General features: G+C 39.7%; 2 protein-coding genes across 2 annotated transcripts; one reads left to right on the top strand and one right to left on the bottom strand.

Annotated features, from left to right (window-relative positions):
- Window positions 1-954: 954 nt before the first annotated feature.
- On the bottom strand, window positions 955-8,568 carry LOC126373663 (uncharacterized). The gene is made up of 14 exons (XM_050019886.1): window positions 8,423-8,568; window positions 8,247-8,328; window positions 8,031-8,118; window positions 7,825-7,927; window positions 7,612-7,693; window positions 7,240-7,336; window positions 6,598-6,811; window positions 5,977-6,058; window positions 5,196-5,286; window positions 4,525-4,630; window positions 4,133-4,226; window positions 3,199-3,295; window positions 2,021-2,362; window positions 955-1,718 (listed from the first exon to the last, which is right to left on the bottom strand). The coding sequence occupies exons 1-14, from the start codon at window positions 8,442-8,444 to the stop codon at window positions 972-974; spliced, it is 2,247 nt and encodes a 748-aa protein (XP_049875843.1). The 5' UTR covers window positions 8,445-8,568; the 3' UTR covers window positions 955-971.
- A 228-nt stretch (window positions 8,569-8,796) lies between these two features.
- Window positions 8,797-25,260, top strand: LOC126373944 (DNA-directed RNA polymerase, mitochondrial). Its single transcript, XM_050020320.1, has 24 exons — window positions 8,797-9,055; window positions 9,177-9,287; window positions 9,371-9,938; window positions 10,120-10,263; window positions 10,823-10,997; window positions 12,220-12,330; window positions 12,855-13,016; window positions 13,382-13,711; window positions 13,969-14,109; window positions 14,971-15,089; window positions 15,431-15,590; window positions 16,079-16,197; window positions 16,753-16,968; window positions 17,277-17,426; window positions 17,914-18,141; window positions 18,507-18,716; window positions 19,113-19,267; window positions 20,201-20,352; window positions 20,898-21,057; window positions 21,371-21,500; window positions 21,926-22,048; window positions 22,902-23,073; window positions 23,889-23,980; window positions 24,422-25,260. The coding sequence occupies exons 1-24, from the start codon at window positions 8,911-8,913 to the stop codon at window positions 24,546-24,548; spliced, it is 4,200 nt and encodes a 1,399-aa protein (XP_049876277.1). The 5' UTR covers window positions 8,797-8,910; the 3' UTR covers window positions 24,549-25,260.
- The last annotated feature ends 609 nt before the right edge of the window (window positions 25,261-25,869 follow it).

Below are 25,869 nucleotides of genomic sequence, written 5' to 3'. Positions count from 1 at the left end.
AGCTGTACCGGCTTCACTCGAGCCGAGATACTAGTTAAAGTAACTTTAAACATCAAACACAGATACTCGGCGGCAATCGCTACTGGGGTGGGCACACCTATAACTTGTAAGAAACATTTTGCCACGACTTTTATTATAACTGTACGAAGTGTCCGAAGTAGCTGTTATGATACAAAAAAAATAATATTGCACACACAGGAAAACAAAGATACATAAACAAAATAACATTGCTATCTAGTTCATCGAATTGGACAGTTTGAAATCGTAATAGAATTGTTGCTCCTACTTAGGTACTTATTCGTAGGACGTCCGAAACGTGTCACGAAGAAACGGAACTGAAAGTCTAGAGCACTTTTTCCCTTATTTACGCGACTGTACATGTCTCAAGACCCATACGAACATGATGCATGTGTAAACATCCTCATGTGGATCGTAACATCTCACTCATCAGATAATGGGAAAGGACGTTGCACTGTGATTTCGGTCATGTCAACAACAAAGGCGCCATGCGTTTACGTTGATGAATCGTCCCACCTCTACTTAGCGTGCATTTAGCACACGCCCGACGATAATACAATAGGTTACTTAAAATCCTTTAGTCTATTATGTAAACATTTACATGCTCACGTCTGTTGTCCTTACGTGGAAAGAGAGATATATAAATATCCTTAAAGTCACTTCAGTAATCCCTTACGACGATGTGTCAGTGTATCGTCATTTGTGACACGTTATATTTTATCGCGCAATTGCTATTCTACTGATAGCCTACATTGAAGTTTCCTAATTTGTCTAGGAATTTATTTCTAACCGTAATTCATAATGTAAAGTTCTAATTTACGCACTGAAATAAGAATACTATTCGAAAAGACAAATATTGTCACCACGAGATAGCGTCAAGAATAATACGTGAAACGAACGATAAAAGGTCAAGTCAAATTGAATGATAAACAAAAATTAATTCAACAAAACTTTTATTGGTTTTTTATCGTTCTATGTACAATTCTTTTATGTCTGCTAACACACCCGGCGGTTCGGAACGTCTTGCCGCATTCAGGACACGGGAACGGTCTCTCGTCTGTGTGCGTTCTATTGTGAACCTTCAATATATCTAGAGTATTGAATCGTTTTCCACACGTTTCGCATTCATACTTCCTTTCATTCGCATGGTACACGAAGTGTCTTCGATATTGAGCCAGGATGTGGAACGTCTTCCCGCACACTTCGCAGGTCTTCCTGGGCGTGGGGTCGTGACTAGCTTTGTGTATGATCAAACCACTTTTAAACTTAAACTTCTTGTCACAAACGTCGCAGGAGTAAGCCTTCCCACTGGAGTGCATGTCCAGATGGCTCATTAAGTTCTTCGTGTACTTGCCGCAGATCTCGCATATTTTCATGTACTCGTATTTGTCTTTCCGAACCTTCTTCTTTTTCTTCATAATTTTCGGTGGTTCCTTCTTTATTTTTGGTTTCTTTTCTTTCGTTTCTGAGAACTTTTGGATGTCGTCGAAATGCGAGTCGTCGTCTAACCTGTCCGGGTCGTCCTTGGCGTCATGATCGTTGTCATCCAGGTGACCTTCTACTTTAATCTTGTGACTGTCGGTCGGGTTTCGAAATTCTTTATCCACCTCTTGACATTTCCGCCTGAATTTAAACGCGTTTTCTAGCTCTCGGACGCAGTTCAAGCAAATTTGTGAAGGTAGACTGTCTGATGGCTCCACCTATAACAAGTAATGTAGAATGGAATTGACGGCGTAATCAGAACATTTTATGTTAGATGTGCTTCTTTCTGTTTAGGTACATAACCGACGAGTCCGCATTCTGTGTAACCTTGTATTCAACCGTGTCAGAATGATATTTTTTATGTACGCATAAATGAACTTATAAATTTTAACGATTTAACTTTTCGCAGATATTCTCTCATTGGCGAGCAGAGTCCCTTTTCTATCGTAATATAAAATTTTAAAATTGACAAAAATCTAAACTACGTATTAAAAAATCTTGTGATGCATTCAAGTCTTACCTGTACATCGCCAACGATCCTCAACTTATGCGCTAGGTCCAGCCCATCATCGTCTTTCTGATCGAAGATATTGACGCAGCCCTCGTCATTGGAACACGATCTACACTGATTGGCCTCCAAGTACTCCAACTTGGGCTTCACTTGCAACTCCAACTTCTGCTTGAGATCGAACAGTTTAATATCATCGTCAAAGTCGTTATCATCATTGCAGTCATCATTGTTGCAGTCGTACTCCAATTCCTGTTTTTGTTTCGGCTGGTGAGCCTTCTCGTATTGTGCCATCGCTTCAAAATACGGCCATTGTTCACTCAACATGCCTTTGTCAGCGAATTTTCTCTTCCACTGTAAACGAACGCTGTTATTACGACTTGCGGAAATGTAACAAACATTTACAGCACATATAAGTCCTACCGCTCAAAAACAACTGGACCTGTTAAATCTCCATGTTAGGTAAGCAGACCCCGTAAGAGCGAGATAACACTAGGGGAATGATGATGATAAGTCCTACCGCTAAGAACAAACAGGTCTTCACTTATGAACAACAGTTGAAAGGAATGTGAGTTCACTGGCAACCATTTATCTTATTATAATTTAGGAATAGGGAACCAAACCAAATCAAACTTTATTGCACAAAAACATACAAACATCCTTTGCGAATCCTTTGGATTTGTTCCAGTTGACTTAACAACTTTTACACACACGTGTTTATACTGTCTATAACCTGGACAGACCCATTTATACGTCATTTAACGTATAGTGTACATTTAAAGGAAAGCTATTAAACGATTACCTATTTAAAGGCTGATTGTGCTTGAAATTGTTGATTGGTATCATGCAACAATAGTCCTTAGGCCATTGATTACGGTTTGGGCAAATCCTCCCAAAGACCGCACCATATTGAAGGATCAGTTTCTTGGAAGGGCTGCGGTTTTCTCGACTAAAAGTTAGATGTTTGAAAACTCTTTCAGTATTTTTCAATGTTACATTTGTATTAACATATTTTAAAAGCATGCCGATTCGAAATTCCCGAATTATGTCCGAGATTGAAGCTGTCGTGTCGAATTTCAATGAAATATAGGTCGAAATCTAATTGACTCTATTTTCGGGATTCCCCGATTTCGATGTTCGATTTATGTATTCTAAAGAAAAATTTGTGGGAACATAGTTTAATTCCTTACCTTATAGGTTTTTATTAGATATGTCCAAATCTCCGGCAAGTCTAGTAGGCTGTGGTCCAGCGGCAAGCCGATATTTCGCAATCTTCTTTCGACTTCCCTAATAGATAAACAGGTAAGGTCCAACTTTTAGTAAGTTATAGGATATCTACTAGAATAGAATACACAATACTGACAACACCGACTTTTTGGACAATACTGGCTGATCACCTGATTGTCCAAAAAGTAAGATGATCCGAGCTTCGGAAGGCACGTGTTGGTCCCGGTTACTACTTACTGATGTAAGTAAGTAGTCGTTACATGAGCCATGTCAGGGGCCTTTGGCGGCTCAATAATAATCCTGATACCAGAGTTGATGAGGTTGGAAATCCACCTCGCAACCCACACGATAGAAGAAGACTCACGTTGTGTTTATGCATTGACGTCCTAAAGTGATCGCAACAATGGTCCATAGTAGGCCTTTGTCACCATCAGGCCTCATACATGTTTTCTAGATGATTTATATAGTGTCTAGGGCTCCCCATTATTATACATGCCTTCATACCTTTAACCTCATAAGGCTAAGATTTCCAGACACAATTGTTAAACAATGGAATTAGCATTTTGAAAGGACATTCGGTCTTAGAGCACGAAAAACGTAATAATGCGTCCGACATTTTATCACTTTTTCTATGACGTCACAGTGTGTTTTTCTTGCCGATTCCATAGTAATTTCGTGTATTGAAAGTTGTAAACTTGCGTATTCAGGAGCGCTGTGGAGCGCATAATATTTTGTGGAATTATCGGGAAGGAATATTCCACAAGATATGCGCGACGCAAACATTGTAACCCTGTATAATGGTAAAGGTACCCGCGGTGACTGTAACAACTACAGCGGGATATGTCTCTTCACCATTGTTGGTTAGTACAACAACTACATTTAGTAATGTATACATACCTCCAGCCGTCGTTTCGTTCCTTGTAAGACACTACGAATAAATAGTCTAAATCTATCCTCGCGCTTATTAAGTTGGATACCCATTCCTCTTGCCCTGTCAAATAACAATAATAATATAAAAACTTTCAAGATTAGAAAAGGACAGAGTAAGAACTGATACTGTTTTACTGTTTGAAAAGCTTCCTTCTCTCTTTTAAACTTCTATTGTGTTGTGCCCGAAAGGGCCTGTGATGTAAAACTCATATGTAACTTACCAACTTGTACACCATCATAGGATGCAAATGAAGATTATTGAAGAAATAGAGAGAAAGAGAGATGAGAACACTTTTCTTTTTTAATCAAACTTACGTTTTCTTACATGCATTTATACTTATGACGAATAATATACTTACATCCGACGACTGGATTCAAACTGAGTGATCCTTCTCCCAAATATAATTCAAACAGCGTATAGTACACCCAAGACTTGTTACCCGTAGCTTTAGCTTTTTGGTACTCCTGGAACAAAAGTTGGATTACTTTTCCTACGATAATACATTATAAGTGTGTTGTGTTGTGGATAATATGGAAGCACACACCCCGGGTACCAGATACAAAAACCTCATTCTTAGTTTGCCATCTAACCCGCAAGGGCCCCTAACTCCTAACTCCTCAGCGGGTTGCCGCCATAACGGGGGGTGAGGTCAGCGCCCCATGCTAATTGGTGCGGGGCGTAGAGTGACCGTTCTATACGTAGTATTATTCTTTATGAGTTATATGGTTTGATCTATGCGTACTGTACTGCCATGGAAGCAATTAGGAATTTCAGCAAAAATGCGGGGAAATGTCGACTAACAGTATGGGGTTGTCCTATTTGGGGCCGGGGATGAGGGCAGCTTAGACAATGCGCATAACATGTGGAAATACCACGCCGCTTAAGAGTTCAAATGAAGATTTTGATGATGTTTTTATATTTTTTATTCTGTGAACTTGTTCCTTTGACCTACAGTAAGTTTGTTGATGTTGTTTATAACAGTACATGTTAAGGTTTAACATTTCATATTTCTGATGGGCTATAACTTACCGAGAAAGTAGAGGACCATTTCCGGGATATTTCCCTGCCGGTTAACATTTTAGGGAAGCCATACTCCTCAACCATTATTGCCACGAGATCACTACAAACAAGCACGTCATTTAGATGTATCAACATTCATTCTGAAGAATTGTAAGTGGCTAGTTAGCATAAGAAACTTAATAGTACATAACATAAACATAAATAGCCTATATACATCCTTCTGCTGGGTACAGGCCTCCCCTCAATCAACCGGAAGGGGTATGGAGTATACTCCACCACGTCACTCCACTGCGGGTTGGTGGAGGTATTTTTACGGCTAATAGCCGGGAACAACAGCTTAACATGCCCTCCGAAGCACGGTAAAAAAAGCCTAATTAGTTATACAGTATAAATTGTGGTGGGGACTTAGGCCGTATAACTTATAGATGTGAGTCAATATTAGAAAAATACTGGAATAGACTAGTATTTGGGGCAAATATTTACTTGTGAAAACAGCCTCGCTTTTTTAAGTACATTGTACATGTGAATATAAAAGGTGAATATGAATGCACAAAAGGCTAAGAATGGCTAAGATAGAATAGACAGAAAATTATAACTATGTATAACGGTTATTAGGATGAGCCTGATGCGTCAAGGTCTCGGCGATCAGGATCGTGTAGTCTAATAGCAAATTGGTGTCCATGGTAACCACGACCTCAAGCTCTAATAGCGTCGATTTTTCGATCACGATGCGCGAGCTGGACGCGAGGCTGGATGGATTGGCAAAATGTAATAACCACTTATAACTTACTTCCAAGCCCACTTCCTCTCTCTGAACAGCCAGTCATTCTGCAGTCTAATCTGTATAAATGTTTCCGTTATATCTTTAGTCCCTGAAAATATACAATTTCTCCAATCATTGCGTTTTGTAACGTCTATTTTCTGTGTAGCTTTATAGGATTTGGTAGCAGGTGCAAAGCAAACAAATTGCGTCATAGAATTTATGAGTTTTTTTAAATATATTTTAAAGCCATGGACTCAGCTCCACTGCCCAGTTTATAAGATATTATTTAAATTAACTATTTGTATACTAACAATACTAATAAAAGTTTTTCTGCTTACTACTTTTATTATATAGCTGGTATACTATACACCAGGAATGTTATGGATATGAAATTTCGGATATGGATTGGATATGGATTTAAGAATGATTATTATACCGGATACGGTGTACGGATACGGGTAATAAATTAATGCGGATTATCCGTTAGTTTCGAATAATTTCGGTTACGGATATAATTTTTTAAGGAATCTCAAAGTAATATACAAATATACTAGATACCAGGCGTGTGATGCTGTGTTATGTTAATTACTTTTGGAGTCTATGTGTTGTCTGAAATAATTGTGACAAACATCAAACTTTTAAACTCACATTGAAATTCGTATTCATCATCGCCACCTTCGACAGTTTTTTTTTGCAGGTAGTGCTTGCTGGCGCGGCGGCGGCGGCTCTCGGAGACGGCGGCGGAGCCCCGCAGCGCCTCCAGGTGCTCTGCTTCAAACGCCTGGTAGTACTCCAGCATGGCGGCGTACAGCGCCCACTCTGGTATTAGCGCGCCCTTACGGAGCTTCATACGGTGTTTCCTCTGTTAACATAATCCAATGTTCCCACTGAGGTGGATCGGAGATGCGCGAAATCGAACAATCAGCGTGTGAGAGAGCGAGAGAGGCGACACTTTGCCGTTCTCGCCCATATGGCGATAGGATTCCTGCACATCTGCTCTCCATTTCAATGGAGTACCTTTAGAGTAGTTTACTCTACATCTGTCTCTACTTTGGAATACAACTATCAGTGAGGGATAGGGACTTGCTAATCTGCCAAAATTATATTGAGATTGTATAATGTGGAGTGCACAGAACAGGCAACACAATGAGCATAACCATTTATTGCCACAAAGCCTGTGAAAACCCTATGAGGCTTCTGGTAGGAGTTAGATTTAGTCAATGATCTCATCAGTCTAAGTTTCGAAAACTGAGAACATAACTATGTTTATTTACAAAAAATTAAACTCACACTGAAAGTTGTTCTCAAATGTGACCACAGTCCCTTTATATCCTGTATACAGCAATCAGTAGGTAAGTCCTGACACCTCAATGCTCTTTCCACTGTCCTGCAAATAAATTACACAAAAATTTGTTATTGGATATTCTGGTAACAAAAAGGAGGAGAATGAATATATGTCAAATTTATATTTGATCCTTATGAAAACAAGGATATTATAAAGTAAACCATAATTTTATATGACCGATACATTATAAATTTACCATATACAAACCGAATGTACATATATATTTATTGTAAATTTGCCATAAGTGGCAATTACTACTTGGCCAGATATATACCTACTACCTAATACCCAAGAAATAAATAAATTGTATTATTTACCACCACATGTTCTGGTAGTCAAGCTTGAGAGCCTTTGCCTCAGTGATGCAGGTGATCAACTTCAACCTCCATTCATCATTCCCTGTTTCAGACAACAAAATGGTCAGTAATTTATAGAAGGCCAGTTTTAAATATTTATTCAAAATTAAATGCTTCATTAGGTCTTGTTCTAAATTGGGTATATTTTATATATGTGACTAAATGCATACTTACATGATTCGTATTTGTCTAAAACCTTCATTTTTCCATAATGTTTATCAAAAGCTTTGTAATATTTCCAGCTTTTGTTTCTATCTCTTTTTGCTATTTTGTAGGTCTGAAACATTATTCATCACATAAACAAAGTTGTTATGATGTTTGTGTATTGAATATTAGATGTGAAACTTATAACAATAGTAGGTACACAATGAAAAACTTACATCACACATGTAGGACCACTTCTTACTGACATGTTTTACAGTCATTTTATGTGGAAACCCATTTTCTAACAGGATTTTGTGAAATTCACTGTAACGCACGAATTATAAAACTATATAGAAATCGACTGCATAAAGGATACATTTAGGCAAATGTATAAATAATAATAAATTTACACATATTGTAGACTAAATTGAGGATTCTAATCATTAACTAACCTCCAAGGCTGCTTTCTCTTCTTAAACAACCAGTCATTTTCGAAACGTAATTGAATTAATCTCTTGACAAGCTCCGGTGTCCCTGAAATAATAAGAGTCTGTATGTGCAAGAAGTGGAAAATAATGGTGGAAAACAAACTATCCTCAACAATAAGTTTCAGTACTGAAATTCTTACAAAAAAATGGTTTCCCTTCCATTATAACAATATTAAATTAAAACTGCACAACAGCGTAATAATTAGCTATAACAATAATAAATTAATTATTTAAAATAAACAAATAATTTTCAACTCTTGTTCACAAACAAATGTCAATTTTGATTGATTGATTCAGTTGACATTTCATTCATTTTCATTCATTCTATTATACAGGGTATGCAACTAAACGGAAGAAAGAGAAAGCGAGACAGAACAATAGTGCTTCAAGCTCAAGTTAGAGTGGAAGAAATATATCGATATCGATTTGTTTCATTGGCTCTGACCGTGTATCCGAATTTATGCATAGACAAATATATAGACGACGATTAAGCATAGACATAGTAGAAGAGAAATTGTCAAAAGATATTTTGGTTTTGCGATGTGCGTGCTTCAATTTCACGTGGTTCTCTGTCTATCGGCATGTTTTATAACTATTTATTTATAATTATTGGAGCAACTGATTGATAATGCATCGAATTTCAGCAGCTCGGAATTTATGCCAAAGTAATTTTTATAGTTTTTCTTTACCTTCAAATAATTCATTGAAGACCTCTAGTTCCGAAATAAAATGCTCGTTTTGCCGAAAATTTCTTCTAGGACGACACAATGCAGGTGATTATAAGCCTAATAATTATTTTGAAGAATATTTATTATTTAATCATTTTAACATTTTGCATCTATCTTAAACATAACCTACTATTAAGAATTGCGTAACTTTTCCGTGTGGTTTTAGAAAACCTCATCCTCACGAGGCATCAGTCTACGCACACGGCTAATGCTGTTCGCTCGCTCAAGAAAAAACTCAAACACAAGAACTACAAGAAATATGGGGAGTTGCTTGAAGGTAAGTCTTGTTTATGGTGTTACAAATTATTGTAAACAAAGTTGGTATTTTGAGAATAAAATAATAATTTGGTTCATTCGCAGTGGGAGAGCAGGCGATGACAGAAACTAAGATCCAAATAAGCAAATTAAAAGCGTCCCACCTGTCAAAGTTAGCTGCCAGCTCCGTGTCTCTTGGTCAGCTGCACCAACTGACCATGCAGCGCAAAAGCAAGCCTATCTTGAAGGAAGTGGATCCAGAACTACTGCAAAGCATTAAGGAGAAAATATTAAAGAAGTCTGCATCAGCAAATCCTAAGGAGATTGTTCTAGAAGATGACCAATGTGCCCTAGTGTACACTAATCAATCAATTGCTAGCATAGAGGACAAGATTAAAACTAAACAATACATAGATGCAGTGAAAGAAAGTTATTACAACTTTAGGAAGGCAACATTGTATGACCAAAGGCTTCAGGACCTGAGATATGCCATCAATGAGGGTTTGACTCAGGAGTTTGACCTGGAGATGACATCAGCCAAGGTTGATACGAAGGAAGAATTCAAACCATCAACTTTACCAAAAAGTCCACATGCAATATTCAGAGAGTTGTTTATAGACAAGCAGTTAGATAGCTATGACCAAGAACTTATGACCCATATAACTAATTTACAGTAAGTTGTTAAATTACCTAGTTATATAAAAAAGTTTTGTTCATTATTCATTTGTTAATGAAAAAAACTTGAAATGAATTTATTAAAAAAGCTACATGTTAAAAAAAAATATATCCTAGCCTCATTAAAAAGTTAAAGAAATATAATTCTCATTAACTAATCCTGACACAAAATATTTCAGGACTCAAGGCATAGCCCACCCAGCCATAGAAGACCTGTATGATGACCCGGCATTGCACGGAGAAATAGCTGACGTAGCTGAGGATTTTGAGATGGACCACATTGAACATATCACTCCAAGCACAACTTTAAATATCAAGAAAGCGTAAGTAATTTAAGTTGTTGTAATTATTACTATTTAACTAGTCTTTATTAAACAAAAAATTTACAAAACTTAAAAATAAAACACAAATCTTAATCTAGTATTAAATGATATTTACAAATTAACAAAACAACTTAAAAAATAAAATGCACATTAATATTAAGATTAAAAAAACTTATTATTTAAGTTGTTAGTATTTATATATAGTATTACACTTGAATGAAGCCTGTGAAAACCCCAGGTGGCTTCTGAGCTTCTGGAAGGAGTTGGGTTGGCTTACGTAGTCAACAATAGCACGCATAGTGGGCCATCTTAGAGTCTAAATGCGGAAAACAGAGCCCACTAACTAACTAACTAGTATTACACTTGCATGTACAAACCTACATAAAAATGCCTAGGCCCTGTTGTTTAAAAAAAATTGTGAGCATAAACAGTTATTTTCTTTTACATATTTTTCGGTCAGTTCAAGAGCTTTTGGCTATGGCTACATCATGACTCATGATTGGTGAGATTGCTCTTCTAAACTCATCACAATAAAAATAACTGCAGTAATTTCTTGTAGCAAGCAAGAACTGAGACAGAAGAAGAAAGAGCGCCGCGAGAAACGACGCGCGCGGCAGGAGCTGAGCATGAAGCAAGACATGCGGCAAATGGAGCGACGCGGCAAGCAGGACTCGCTGCACCGGCTGCTGGCCGCGCACCTGCAGCTGCTCTGCTCGCTGAACATGACGAATGAGGTGAGCACATGACGTTACTAGAGGCAGCATTAGAAACAGTAGGGTGATTTCGAGATAGAAGAATGTTAAGGTGTATGGGTAGCCAACGATGAAAAGATAGGAAATACTGAATAAATGGTTTATTTAGTACAATCCCTGTCATACATCGAGCGTAGAAGTAACCGGAAAAAGCTGTCAGAAACAAGATCAAAGTAGCCGAACAATGTTGCCATTTGTAATGCCACAGATTACAGAATACTTATTTCTATTTGCTCAACACTCCCACTAAATAAGTATTCGCAAAACACATTTAGAAACAATATTATAAGCACTCCCACCAAAACTGCACTCTACCATAACTGCATCCAATAAAAATTTTACAAACTTATAATACCTATCATTTCTCAAATTTTCTGAAATTGAATTTTAGGCAAACCTTTAGTCAAAATATCTGCAGCTTGTACACTAGAACTAACGTACTTTATATCTACAAAACCTTCAGCATATTTCATACTTCAGCAGAAACATTAACAGAAAGATGGATGTACCCCTGGCTAACCCAATTGGGATGTAGTCGTGAGCTTATGTTAAGAAGAATGAGCGTCGCAAGAGTTGACGTGTTTGATGATATCACTGTTCAAAGACGTGACAAAAGTGCAATATGTCGTAGTTGTAAAAAAATTAGATCTTTGGATTATGTTGTTGGTAAGCAGAAAAATACAATTTAGAAATAACATATTTGGTAAGTAGGCAAATCTTTAGTTTGACCAATTTTTAGTACATTCAACTATTTATCTCCAAAAATACTTATCTGTTACTGACCTCCATATCATTTTTGAAGCAAATCTGTGTCACTATCTATTAGACATTTATTTGGCAAACTAATTTTGTTTGTTAAAAGGTCATTGATCTCCACTATATGTGTAAATATTGTGGTAGATGAAAATGAAGCATAGCGAAAAGAGCAGACATGAAGTAAATTATCATAGGGTTAAGCAGAGACTATGGAATTCACATTCATCAATCGTTTCATACACGCACGCCGGTTCAGAGTAGATCATACTAACCTTTTCTAAGGACATCTCCAATTTGGTCAATGTATGAACATTCAGTTTTATTTATTTATTTCTTTTTTAAACAATACCATCTTATATAAATAGAATACCTCTTCCAGCTCGCCAAGCGTCAAGTTTTATTATAATTGTGCGTGTTTACGTTGACTTACGAAGTAATCACATTCCAGGGTCGGCAAATTCTACAGTATTACAGACAAAGGAGCTCCAAGGCGTCGGAGCAACCCACGGTCACCGATGTTAAAGTTTACAACACTCTGTTGCACGGATATGCAGCCACGGTAAGATTTTACACTTCCTAAATAGCGCTATGCGCACCCATAGCAAATGTTAAAGTTTTCAGAACCTTTTTTATTGTCGTGACTTATTGTAAGTTTGCCTCAGATGGCATTACCTACTTGTCTGGACAAGTGGAGAGCGCTGAAAGCTCTCAGCAGGTTTAAAAGTTTAAGACAAGAGGCCTGAAGGTGCCTGGTTTGGCAATTTTCAGAGTCTAGATATTATAAGCATAGGCCTTTTTCTCACAATAATATCAATTTATCTCGATTTCGAAGGGGGTCGAAAGGGGTTCTACTAATCTGACAGTCCAATATGAGTTTAATTACAGGTTTTATTAAATAATAATGAATATCACATGGTTTCCAGGATTTGTGTCTTGTTAATGGCAATATCGTCGCCCCCTATTACATGGGACTTAAACATAGGTGGCGAAGTATAGGTGTATAATAATATTTACTATACTCTGCCTACCTCTTCGGGGATGCAGGCATGATGTATGTGTAATATAATTAATGTATTATCACAGGGTCACCTGGAGAACACGACGGAGCTGCTTAGCTTCATGCGCGAGGACGGCATACAAGCCGACGCGCAGACGTTCGCCGCCGTCTTCGAGTGTATTGAGAGGAGCCAGGTCTCCGACAAACTCACCCTGCTCAACTTCTATTATAGGGAGATGCAGGATAAGGTGCGGTTGTTTTTCTATTAAGTTTAATACAAATTAAAGTAAGTTTAGAGTGAAAGTAGAGTATAATTCCGTGTTCTCTACCTACTACAACGGGAAATAGCCGCGATCTTATGAATATGTGTATGTAAAGAGAGAGAATGTAATGCCAAAATGTTGAGGCAATTTTTTTATTCAATGTTTTTTAATACTAGGCACTGTGAATATCCTCGATAACTGATATCCAGCGGGATATCCTGTAACGGAATTGTTGCTACGAGATTCGTTTTTAGCCAGACTGCCTTCCGGAAAATTACTTTTTAATAATGAATTATATACAAAACAAAGTAAAAATATGTACTCAATAAATATTTTACTTTCATTTACAGAACATAATCTTAAACGACTTGCTAGACAAAACCAAATTCCTGTACGACCAGAGAGAAGTAGTACTCAAGGCAGTCAGGCGTATTGACCCTAACTTTGAACCACAGTACACCCCACCCGTCCTTGACTATGACTGCCCTTTGCTAGACAAACTAAAACTAACAGAAGTAGAGAACAGGAGAGGTCTCCTCTCTTCTCCCGCTGAAGGGCTCCTCTCTATAGAAGATATGAAAGAGCAAGGGAGAAAGCAGTTGGAGGTTGAGATCAAGGGAGACATTGAAGTGCTGAACATTGATGTCAAAGATGACGCCTCCCCGAGTGTGAAACTTTATGTAAGTTGATTAGTCATAAGTTTACATTATTAGTCTTTTTATTTCCATCTAAATATAAACAACGTAATATAACATACGTCCCACTGCTGGCCACAGACCTTCCCTTAACCGGAGTGCTTCCATACTCTACGGTCGAGCATTCACATGGCCAGATGGGCTTCGACTTAGCTTAACGTCTATTAATAACGACACAGATGAGTTTACGTGCCTGACGCACATTATAAATACGTGCAAATGATAAAAATATGTTGTAACAGAGAAAGAAGTTGGAAGAAACTGAGAATGAATGGCGCGTGGTGATCCGGCAAGCGTTCGTCCGCAACCTGGGCACACTGCGGTCACAGAGCAACGCGTCACACTCCGCTATCACGCTCTATCCCTATCTGAAGGTGCTCTCGGTATGTAGCTCTTTGTTATTCATACTTTTTTCTTACAAAATTCCATGAGTTATGGTAGTACTAAGTCTATCCCTGGAAAGTACCTATCCTATATACTTAGCTCTCAAACTCCAACCCTTCAGCTGTTTAAGTGTGTATATAATAATAATATTTATTTATTCAGAAAAAAAGGTACAATTTTTACAAAATCAGCATTACATTTTTAGTGTAAGTTTACACTTTTTACTGAGTTGGTTTTTAAATGGGTAACGATTTCGCATTTATAATATAACGAGTATAAACTCGCAGAACGAAACCCACTATGCCACTGAATTAAGTGCTATATTCATGGATGTACTATATATGTATGATTTTATCCAAGAAAAATCCAGAGGCATATGATCTAACTTTGATTGGTTTATGTCAAATAGCACAGTTTCCTGTGAAGAACCGATGGTTGTTAATTTCTTCAGATCACTTTAGTCTCCGAAATAAATATTATAGCAAAGTATAAATAATGGTGCCTATTCGAGCGGATGGTTTGACAGCTCTTAAATTACTGCCGTTCTTCACTTACAATACGTGCAAGAAAGAGATGTAGCTAGTTTTAACTCTGTCAAATTAAGTTGGTTGCCTGAATATACACCTATATGTGAAAGATATCGATACCTTTTTTCATTTTGTTTTTTTTTTATTCTTTATTTATTTTAGCTTTGCATGTCAACTATTTAGTGTTAACAACTAGGGTAAGAGCGAGCCATCCCCAACCCAAGCATTAACCTTGCTTCCTAGGGTTGCCTCATAACTTGAATGTTGTTTAAAACAAGAAATAAACACTTTTTTTTATTTTACTTATTTATTATTTAACGATGATGTGTTAAGGAGGATCAGTTCGTGGAGCTGATGATGGGCGAGCTGAGCAAGCTGGTGGACGGCAGTGAGACGTACAGCCCCACGCTCAAGCTGCTGCAGCGCGACCTCGGCACGCAGGTCTACCACAAGTACGTACCACTTATATTTTATCCTTCTCATTTTCCTGTCTTTTTTCTTAGCAGTATTCTCATGTAATAGCGGGGTATAATAATATTTTATGCTTTATTTTAAGAATGTCTAGGACCCTGTGCCGTGGTTTTTCTTGCAGCTTCTTTTCCCCGGCTATACAGGTTGTGTGAAACTGCAGTAGTTTTAGGCGGATGAGACGTTCGTTATGTAAAAAATGACTATTCAAAGTGTAATATGTTACGTAATGAATAAAGATATTTTTGGATTTGAATATACACTTCTGCCTACCCCATCGGGGATACAGGCATGATGTTATGTTATGTAAAATATGTTTGTTCAGGTATCAGATCGAGCAGTTCCGCCGCAACGGCGTGCTGGACAAGATCTCCCGGTTGTACGAGCAGTACTGCGAGTGGTACATGACCCGCGGCTCGGACGCGCTCAACCCGCGGCAGGCGTGGCAGACCATAGTGCACAACAATAGGGACGGCGCCAGCTTGGTCAGTTAAGGATTTTCATATATTTTATAATGTGTATAATAAATGAAAAACCGTGATCTAAGCTTCATTGGAAATTGAAAATTGGACAACTTGCGAATGGGACATTTGGGTCGAGTACTAGGTTTAAGATAAATCATGAAATTCTGATTATTAAGTACAGGCAGATCTAAAACTAACGAAAAACATTTTCTTTTTCTATTTATCTTATGAATTTTTATCAAGAAATAAGTGCTTTTGCATACAATTAATTCCCTTAGTAATTTCGTGTATTGACGTTTATTAAAAAGTAGAAGTTAGCCTATTTGAGAATTGGGCAAATTGTGGATTCGATAATTGGACACCGACTACTTGCACTGCAGTATTACCAGTAAAATAATTAAATCGTAATATTCGGATATGTAGTTCACTTGGATGAACGCTTGACTCTCACTGTAAAGTCGCAGGTTCGAATCTAGCAAGAGCCTAAACCAATTATTAAATATTTTTAGGACATGGAGGAAGCCCCGTGGCCTGTGGAGATGCGGCAGAACATCGGCAAGTTCCTGTACAACATCATCATCAATGACGTCAAGATAGACGTCAACATGTTCAAGAACAATGCCAAACCGTAAGTCGTGTATTTAACTGTTTAATAAAAATAACAATATTTTTGTATAGTAACCTTTGAATACTCGTGGCTCTGCCCACCTAATTAGGGATTACAGGGTTCAGTATTTTCATTTGGTGGTATCTCATCTTCAAGGGTGGGTTAATACCATTTGACGTACTGGCCGTACACAACGTCAATAGAGCGAAAGAGAAGAATCTCCTGTCGCTTTCTTCCTCGAGGTCATTGGTCGATTCTTGTACATCTGTGCTCGTTTCTATTCTACTTCAATTTAGTGGCAACTTATCGTGATGGCTAGATGGAAACTAACATAATTACAGTCCAGTAGTATTTCGGATTTTCCAATGTTCTTCTCGTTCTCGTAACGTCGACGACGACGACCGACGCCAATAACTCTAGTACTCGTTACCATCGCTAAAGGCCTGATATTGGTGTCGATTCGGGCAACCACCACCTTAAAACTAGCTCCGTCTCTTTCTCGTATGTAACGGAAGTGAAGGACGGCGCTGTTTGAAGTGGTGAGAAGGGTAGACACGATCATGGGTGGTGTTCCAGGAAGAAGCTGCCGGCGGTGTACAAGGTGCACCGTCCGTGGGGCCGGCTGGTGCGGCTGGAGCTGAAGCCGCAGCCGGCGCTGTGGCGCCTGTGGGGCGGCGCGGCGCGCGCCGGGCTGCGCATGCGCGCCGCGCTGCTGCCCGCCGCCGCGCCGCCGCGGCCCTGGGCGGCGCGCGCCGTCGGCGCCTACCTCGTCACGCCCACGCCGCTCATCAGGTCGGTTACAAACAGGGTCAGGTACAGAAGCGCCTGCCTCTCTGACTTTCCAACCCGTCAAAGGAAAACCAGCCCAATACAGGTTAGGTCACATCTGATCGAATCGCCGCCAGGCTCCTTTTGAATAATCTCGCGCAGGCGGCTTACCCGCTCATTACGCTAACCCGACGGGTATTGACGCGTGTGTGGATAGACCTTTATTCATTATTTATTTATTTTGCGTACACCAACAGCTTATACTACTTTACTTTTCATAACCTCACGATCATTAAAATGAACGCGTAGCTTTATTGTGATATTGTTAACAGGATGCCGTTCTTTGTGATGAACCAATGGAAGCGTCTAGAAGAAGCGCCGCAGTCGGCGCTGTACCCGGTGTTGGACAGCCTCAACCAGCTGGGCGAGGTGCCCTGGCGCATCAACCAGCCCATACTTGACCTGCAACTACAAGTGTTCAGGTATCAAATCAACAACTTGTTATATCCAATCGATGGAAGTGTTTGGAAGAAATGTTGCATCCGTCATTAACCACGTCTTACTGGATATATAACTTCAATCGTTGTAGATTTATTTTCGTCGCCAATGGACTATTTAAATGGATGATGGGATAGTTACATGACACCCTGTTTCATCCTATCCATCTTATAGGACTAACAAGTACAGCTGCCATTTGTTATATGGTGTCTTGTGACTCACCTTAAACATTTTCAAGAAGATACTTTGTAAACATAGCAATTTAATAAAATTTCATAAATTATGTAATACAAACTGGATTTAAAAAAGAAAAAAACAACATGAAACAGTAGGACTAGGGCCCTGTGCTGGGAGGTTTTCTGGCCACGTCTTTCCCTCAGCAGTTTTACAGCTAGTTACGTTCAAAAAGCGCTGACTATGTAAGCCAATTTTGAAAGAAAAAATTTCAAATCGGTGATATTATTTCTCAAGGGCTGGCGGCAACAAGAAGTTAGACATCCCCCCACCAGCGTCTTCTATAGACCCGTCAGACTTCGCAGTCCCCTCGCCAGCGCCCGCGCCCGACGCAGGCGCGAGCCCCGCCAAGGCGGCGGGCGCGGCCGCGTTCAAGCAGCGGCTGGCCTACAACCGCGCGCGCGCAGAGATGCATTCCCTTTGGTGCGACGCTCTGTATAAGCTGTCTCTTGCGAATCACTACAGGTGAGTGGATTGATAACTTTTGTATTTTAGATCTGAATCTACGCTACGCTTTATTTTGCCGCAGTCGTAACATGAATAATAATATTATTGTAAATAAATTTCCCCTTTCGTGTGGGTTGGGTAAAGTCAACCGTATCAAGTATAAAGTATCAACCGTGGTGCCACGTTTAGGGCCACTAACGTTTTTCGAGCATCGTCGTTGTCTGACAGCGGTGCGTAAACCCGCCTTCGGAAGACGATCATCGCCGAACGCCGACGTTGCGTCAAAGCTATGCGGGGCCCCCTTATTATTGAATAACTGGGGCCATTAGCTAGTTAGTATCATTCGTATGTCCCTCGAGTACCCCATCGTTTGTTCCCCGCAGGGACTCCATGTTCTGGCTGCCGCACAACATGGACTTCCGTGGGCGCGTGTACGCGTGCCCGCCGCACCTGTCGCAGCTGGGGGCCGACACGGCGCGGGCGCTGCTCACCTTCGCTAAGAAGGAGCCGCTGGGGCCGCACGGGCTCAGCTGGTTGAAGCTCCACTGCGTCAACCTCACTGGGACCATGAAGAAGGCTACTGTTGCTGAAAGGTTAGTCTGTTTTTTGCTAATTTCTCTAAAGATTTTAAATCTATGTACAAATGTTTCTTATATAAAATTATGGCAGAAATATTCGAGATGCAAAGAAATCATTCGTGGTCGTGATCCTTGCAGTCCTCGGTAATTAATGAGGAACCAATAGAGATTTTCTGCTCTATTGTCGACATTTTCTTATTTTTTGTGTGGTCAACTATAAATACCCCTTTCAGCGTAGCGTGCTTATCTCACGTTTCTTTCATGCTAAGCTAGTCATCGTTAGTGCGAAAGAGACACAGCTTGCATTTCATTAGCTTTAGGCATTGTAATAGCCTGTCCTGTCATTCTAATCATGCTACGTTAAGAGGGGTATAACGCAGTACTAGTGGTCACCTATACATATGGTCATAGACTGGAGTACGCGGAGAGCATAATGGACAAGATCCTGGACTCGGCGGACCATCCGCTGGACGGTGAAGGCTGGTGGCAGCAGTCCGAGGAGCCCTGGCAGACGCTGGCGTGCTGCATGGAGGTGGCCAACGCCGTGCGATCACCCAACCCGGAAGGTAGGTCATGTTTATCATCATTGGTTTGAACCATATCAAGAGCTTATAATAAATTTATTACTCTTCTTCTATTGTGTGGGTTATGAGGTAGATTATCAACCTCATCAACCCTGGTGTCAGGGTTATTATTGAGCCGCCATGGGCCCCTGACGTGACTCTTGTAACAATTAGGGCTTAACGGGCATTCCGAAGCACGGATCACCTTATTTTTGGACAATCAGGTGATCGCCCTGTAATGTCCTAATCAAACTAGGGATCACAAAGTGATTTTTGTGATTTGTCCCCACCGGGATTCGAACCCGGGCTCTCTGGATCGTGAGCAGATTGCACTGGACCATTGAGGCCGTAATAATCAATAATAACCGTTATATTTTTTTCGAGAAACATGACTCATATGTGTCAGTAGCCTTATCTAATATTAGAATAATCGAATATTCTTATGGCGGGTCAATAATAACTCCGACCAACCAATTAGTGGGCTTAGTCATCGACCTTCCAACCCACTCGAAAGCTTCCAACCCACATGCCATACAAATATCGTTCTTACCGCTTAACGTGTGTGCGAGCGAGACAGACGCGCTCCCTTACCCCTTAACGGCTTTCGGCCATGTAAGCGAAAGAGAGACCCAGCGGTAGCTCGGCACCGATACAAATTGGTGGGGGAGAGTGTCCGCTCTGCACGTAGTTATTATTCTTTTAACTTTTGTACCTAATGCTATTTTTGTTAGCCATGACCGAAAGGAAAATTTGAACTTTGTTATTTCCTGTAGGTTACTTAGTCCGCAGGTTAATCTGAGTTTATTGCGGGTGTTACCTTCGTCCCAAACTCTATATATAAGTCTCATCATAATGAAATTCAATGGTTTAGAAAGTCGTTTGGGACTAACAAACTTTTTTTTATATATGAATTCCTAAATCCCGTGTTCTCTGCAGAGTACCGGTGCGGGTTCCCGGTGCACCAGGACGGGTCGTGCAACGGGCTGCAGCACTACGCGGCGCTGGGCGGGGACGCGGCCGGCGCCGCCGCCGTCAACCTGGCGCCCGCGGCCCGCCCGCAGGACGTCTACAGCGCCGTCGCCGCACTGGTGCGGACACTCACAATTTACCCCATCAGTCTAACTGCCCAGTCCTCCCTTACAGGGCCTAAACTGTAATTGATTTCGGACCGGAAGGTCACATAACATCAGGTTTTGTAAACGGGGGTTGAAACGGCCACATTGAAGCAATTCCTCTTAAAGAGCAATATTATATATGTGGGATATAGAAATAACACAGGATATATTTTACTCCTTTTATTTTACACACACCTTATATTAAAACTAAAAACCTCTCACCCGACCGACATCGCACCAAAGACTCCCCTTTCTTACTTTTAAAACTGCCTTACGTCCCATCCATTAACCATCCTCCTTTCATACCATAAACAATCAAATTCCCATTCATTATCCTTCCATAGTATTCTTACTTTCCTACATATATTATGTAGCGACGACGATATCAAATAAGAATATCTATGAAGCATTGTTAAAGTGCCGCGCCGCTACTTTGTCTGTGACTGCGAATAGATTCTCGGAGATATGATTATTTTTCGGTAGATTGTTCCTAATTTAAAGACTAATGTCTATTGTAGGTGGAAGAGATGCGGGTGAGGGATGCGGCGGCAGGCGTACCAGCTGCCGTGATTCTGGACAAGTTCGTGCGCAGGAAGGTGATCAAGCAAACAGTGATGACTACTGTTTATGGAGTCACCAAGTTCGGCGCGCGTCTGCAGATTGCTAAACAACTCAAAGGTAAGCTTCGCTTTTATTGCCAAGGGCGCACTCTGAATGTGCTGTTTCCAGCAAAGAGGATAAGAGAAGAGCGGAGCGGAGAAGTGCGGAAAGGGACCAATCACAGTGTGCCAGAGAATAAGAGAGAAGATCCTCTATCGGTCTCTCCCTCGCGGTTATTGGTAGATTCCTCAAGTCTCCGGTCTTCTCCGCTTTGGTGGAGCCCACCCCACAAAATTTACGCGAGTAAACGGGTTGGTTAAAATAAGTTCGGTTTTGCTTCCAGAAGCTTATTAACCGGAACATGTTTTACCGTTGTTCGTTTTGATGACAGATATCGACGAATTCCCGAAGGATCAAGTGTGGACGTGCTCGCAGTACCTGACAGCGCGCACGTTCGACAGTCTGCGTGAGATGTTCACCTCCACCAAGCTTATACAGGACTGGTTCACCGACTGTGCCAAGTGAGTACATGATACTTGCACGGAATCGATCGATCGAAAGAAGACGCTTTGTCGCATTCTCCATGGCGGTGATAGATCGATTCCTGTACTTCTTAGCTTGTCTCTTCCCATCTTCGTTTTAGTTAAAACCCACATTTCTTTAAATAAGTTATACTTTATTGAGCCAAAAGGAAGGCCACAGATATACAAACAAACACAGAGAGGCACAACTTCTTTAAAACCAGGGTCTTAAGTTTATTACTACCACCCACCGCCTTATGATCATTACGACGAACATCTGTTTTGTTTTTGTTTTGTGAAAATTTTAAATGATGTTAGTGTCTTGTTTGTGTGGCGTCCTTTTATAATAAACTGTTTCTATTCTATTCTTTATGAACTGTTTGTATAGAGTGGTCGTAAAAATCCGTTCATTGTCCACCCCTCAGGCTGATATCGGGCGTGTGCGGCGAGAGCGTGGAGTGGGTGACGCCGCTGGGGCTGCCCGTGGTGCAGCCCTACTACCGCCGCGCGCAGCCGCACAGGCAACACGCGCCCATCGACCAGCTGCAGTACGTATATCGCCGCCCGCCGCTACCACGCTCCGTGATATAATACTCGTTTATTGTATTTGCTTGACCGAAATACACGGTTTATTATTATCATTGGCCTTGAGCCATAGAAAACATTGATTCATTGACTTATTATAAATGACGATTCGGATGATCCCAAATGAGTGATTGAGTGATTGATGTTTTTTTTGGATGATTTGGACCAATAGACAAAAGACGTTTATTTATGTAAACAGCATATCTACGCTCCGCTAACCCGCAGTGGAGCGGCGTGGTGAGAATGCTCCATATCTCCTCCAGTTGATTGAGGAAAGGTCTGTGTCCAGAAGTGGGACGTATATAGACTGTTTATTTTTACCTACGCTGCGACTCGTCATGCTCGTGTTGGATGTCACGAGCTATATTACGGCTACTTTCCTATAAGTGGAGATTTGTATTTAGCACATCACATATACACTAGTGACTTTTACTGTACCAGTCAGGTGTAAATCTTCCAAAAAGTAAATAAATACTGTTTTCTCACTTATTAATCATTAATGACCGGAACATAATGGGGCTTAAAAAGTCCACTTTGAAACAATTCATCTAAAAATAAATATTGCAATTTGACATTTGCGCGTATAAAACTAAGTGCGCAATGTGAACTAATGCCAAATAGCTAAGCTTTCTTAGATGAATTGTTTCAATGTGGTCTTTTTAACCCTCCTTAAGTTCCAGTAATCGAAAGTGAGGACACAGTATTTAAGTACACTAGGGTTTATGAGGTAACCTATACACCTAGGGTTTGTGGTACACCTCATAACCCACACGATAGAAGAAAAAGAAGAGTATTTAAGTAAATGTTCCTCCTCAGGCGTCCGTGCACAATGAAGCAACGCAACGCATTCCCGCCCAACTTCATCCACTCGCTGGACTCGTCACACATGATGCTGACGGGGCTGCACTGCCAGGCCGCCGGGCTCACCTTCGTCTCCGTGCACGACTGCTTCTGGACACACCCCAATACTGTAGCACTCATGAATCAGGTAAACACAAGTTCATGTTTACATTCACTTTAAGCATAGAATAAGGAATATTACTACGTATAGAACGGCAACTCTCTGCTCCCCGCCTGAGCTAGGTTGACTTCCCCTCCCCCCTCGGTCTTACTTTAGTCTTCAATTGGGTCGTGTACTAGGTTCAAGATAAATTATGAAATTCTGATTACTAAATAAAGACACATCTAAAACTAACGAAAAACATTTTCTTTTTTCTATTAAACTTATTTATGAATTTTAATCAAGAAAAACGTAATAATAAGTCCGACATTTTGTCACGTTTTTCTATGACGTCACAGAGTGCTTTTTCATACAAATTCCATAGTAATTTCGTGTTTTGACGTTTAGTAAAAAGTAACTGATTTGACTAGTTGGAAACTAGCCTATTGTATGGGCGTCAGACATCACACACACAGATGCGCGTGTACGATAACACCAATGTGTAGTGTTTGTATGAAACGAGGATTTTTTATTTTGACTTGAAATTAGTGGCAATATAGTAAATGCGTTCAGTTACAGCACAGTCTGGACACTCCATACAAGAATCTCGCCAACTAACCTCGTGCGTGCGAGTGAGACACAGCCCGCCCGCACTCCCTTACTCCTTGAAGGCTTACGGAGTTACGGCATATATAGACATGGGGGGGGGGGAGTAAATCAAGCTCGCTCCCAGCTGGTATTGTTGGTGCGGGGCGGAGAATGTCTTTTCTACACTTAGTGTTATTGTTTATGCTTGCTACCTTTACGCAAAAGTCAATTGGCTTATGAGTTATTTTCGCTACACATTTCCCTATCGCTTACAGATCTGCCGCGAGCAGTTCGTCGCGCTACACTCGCAGCCAATCTTAAACGACTTGTCGGACTTCCTGGTGAAGAGATACAGTTACGACGACAGGTAAGTGTACAAGACATGATTAGAAACCTGGATACTTAAATATGTAATAAATGGTTACAAAATTTTATTTGACACCTAAAATTTAACCTAGATCTGTCATTTTCTTAACCGGCGAAAGAGAAAGGGACAGATATTGACAGATATTAATTTTAAAATGAATCAGTATATGAATACGCCGGGCAAATCAAAAAGGCATCTCGCTGGTATTCAACAACGTGTACTGTCAACTTAATTCTGTCAGGTTATTGGCCAATGTCAGACATCGAAAGTGTGGTTGAAAATTTCTGCCTAAAATTGACGCGTTCCATAATTTTTATGCCTGTTGATTACCTGTCCTTTTCTTGTTAAGCGGATAAGATAATGACAGGAATAACTTAAAAGTAGGTGGTGTCTATAGTAACCAGCACCACTAACTAATTAATCTTTGATATTCCGTTCTAGTGAATTGCAAGATAGCAGCATAGGCGCAGCAAACAAGAAGCGCGTCAACAGGTTGCTAAAGAAAGTGCCAGGGAAAGGAAACTTCGACCTTCAGAGCGTCCTCAAATCCGTCTATTTCTTCAGTTAGGCGGCTCGGTTAGTACGACTTATATTCCTAGTTCCAAGATATGAAGGACTGAATTTCTTTAAAGGATATTCATCACAGTGTCTTATTAATTATTATCTACTCTAACGATGATCGTTAAGTTGTTAACATTGAAGGACTACTTTTGTAGCATGACGTGGGATTTTGAAGAATTTTGTAGGAAGATTGTGTGTCATATTATTATTCAAAACAACATTTTCTTAAATTGTATCTTTTAAAAGTTACGTTTATGTTTATTTTATACTTAAAGTCTGTTTCATAGACTTCTCAAGTTTCCTAAAAGGGCTAAAATAGCAATTTGCTAATTTGACGTCTCATCATTTGGATGTAATTTTATTAGCCTCGGCGATATTAAGATAACTCAGTGCTATTAGGAGAAAAAGGTGGTGTATTTTTTTTTAAATAACCTTAATACACCTGTTTTAGCAAACTATTCATGAAAATTTTGTGAAATAACGAATTATTTTAGGATTACGTGTTGATTTGATAGTTTTATTATATAAAAGTCTAGTTTATTTGAAAAAGACACACAATCTAGTTAATGATAGACTGAAATTTATGTAAGATGGCTAGAATTTGCCTACGAGCAATTTTGTAATGTAGAAGGTATTGCTACAAGGTTGAAATACCTCGGAAAATTAAACACCAGTTTTCCAGTAAAAGACAAAGAAAAACTTATTACAGGTAATAAATTCGTAATTCGTTGTTTGTGTTGAATCAAGGCAATGGAAAATTAATAACTATACATCAAGTATCACTTTGATACATCTAATGATTGTAATTCATTAAATATTTGTCGATTACGCCGTATTAATTGACTTAGTTTGGACTTAATAATGTTAACATTTCCAATGATTATATTAGTTTCTCTTTTATTATTCTTGTAGCTTGCTCTTGTAGAGTATAAATGTTTAAATAAGCATTAAACTGTGCCATTGCATTGGTAAACTTCGATGAAATTATATGCCACTTACCTCGCTTAGATGTAATAGATACGCTTGAAGCCATGAGCCACAAATATATATATTGATTGTTAGCTAGAATAAGAAAATTATATGTGAAACCATTTACATAAGGCGGCCGAAAATAAAGGCACAATGTTTTATAAAAGTCATGTGCAATGGATTAAACAGTCTGTGATTTGTTCGTTAACAATAAATTAAGTTGAATTGTACATTTCCGTTTTATTTATGCTATTTGAGGTACTCATCGCCGCCTATAATGTGTACCATAAATGTGTGTGTGTGTACCAGAAATGTATGCATAATTTTATTAATCTAATTATTTGTTGAAGAAAATAACT

The sequence above is a fragment of the Pectinophora gossypiella genome, chromosome 16 (assembly GCF_024362695.1).
Source record: "Pectinophora gossypiella chromosome 16, ilPecGoss1.1, whole genome shotgun sequence".
NCBI classification, from domain to species: Eukaryota; Metazoa; Arthropoda; class Insecta; order Lepidoptera; family Gelechiidae; genus Pectinophora; species Pectinophora gossypiella.
The sequence above is the reverse complement of the archived record's forward strand: the minus strand, read 5'-3'. Positions and strand labels throughout refer to the sequence as shown.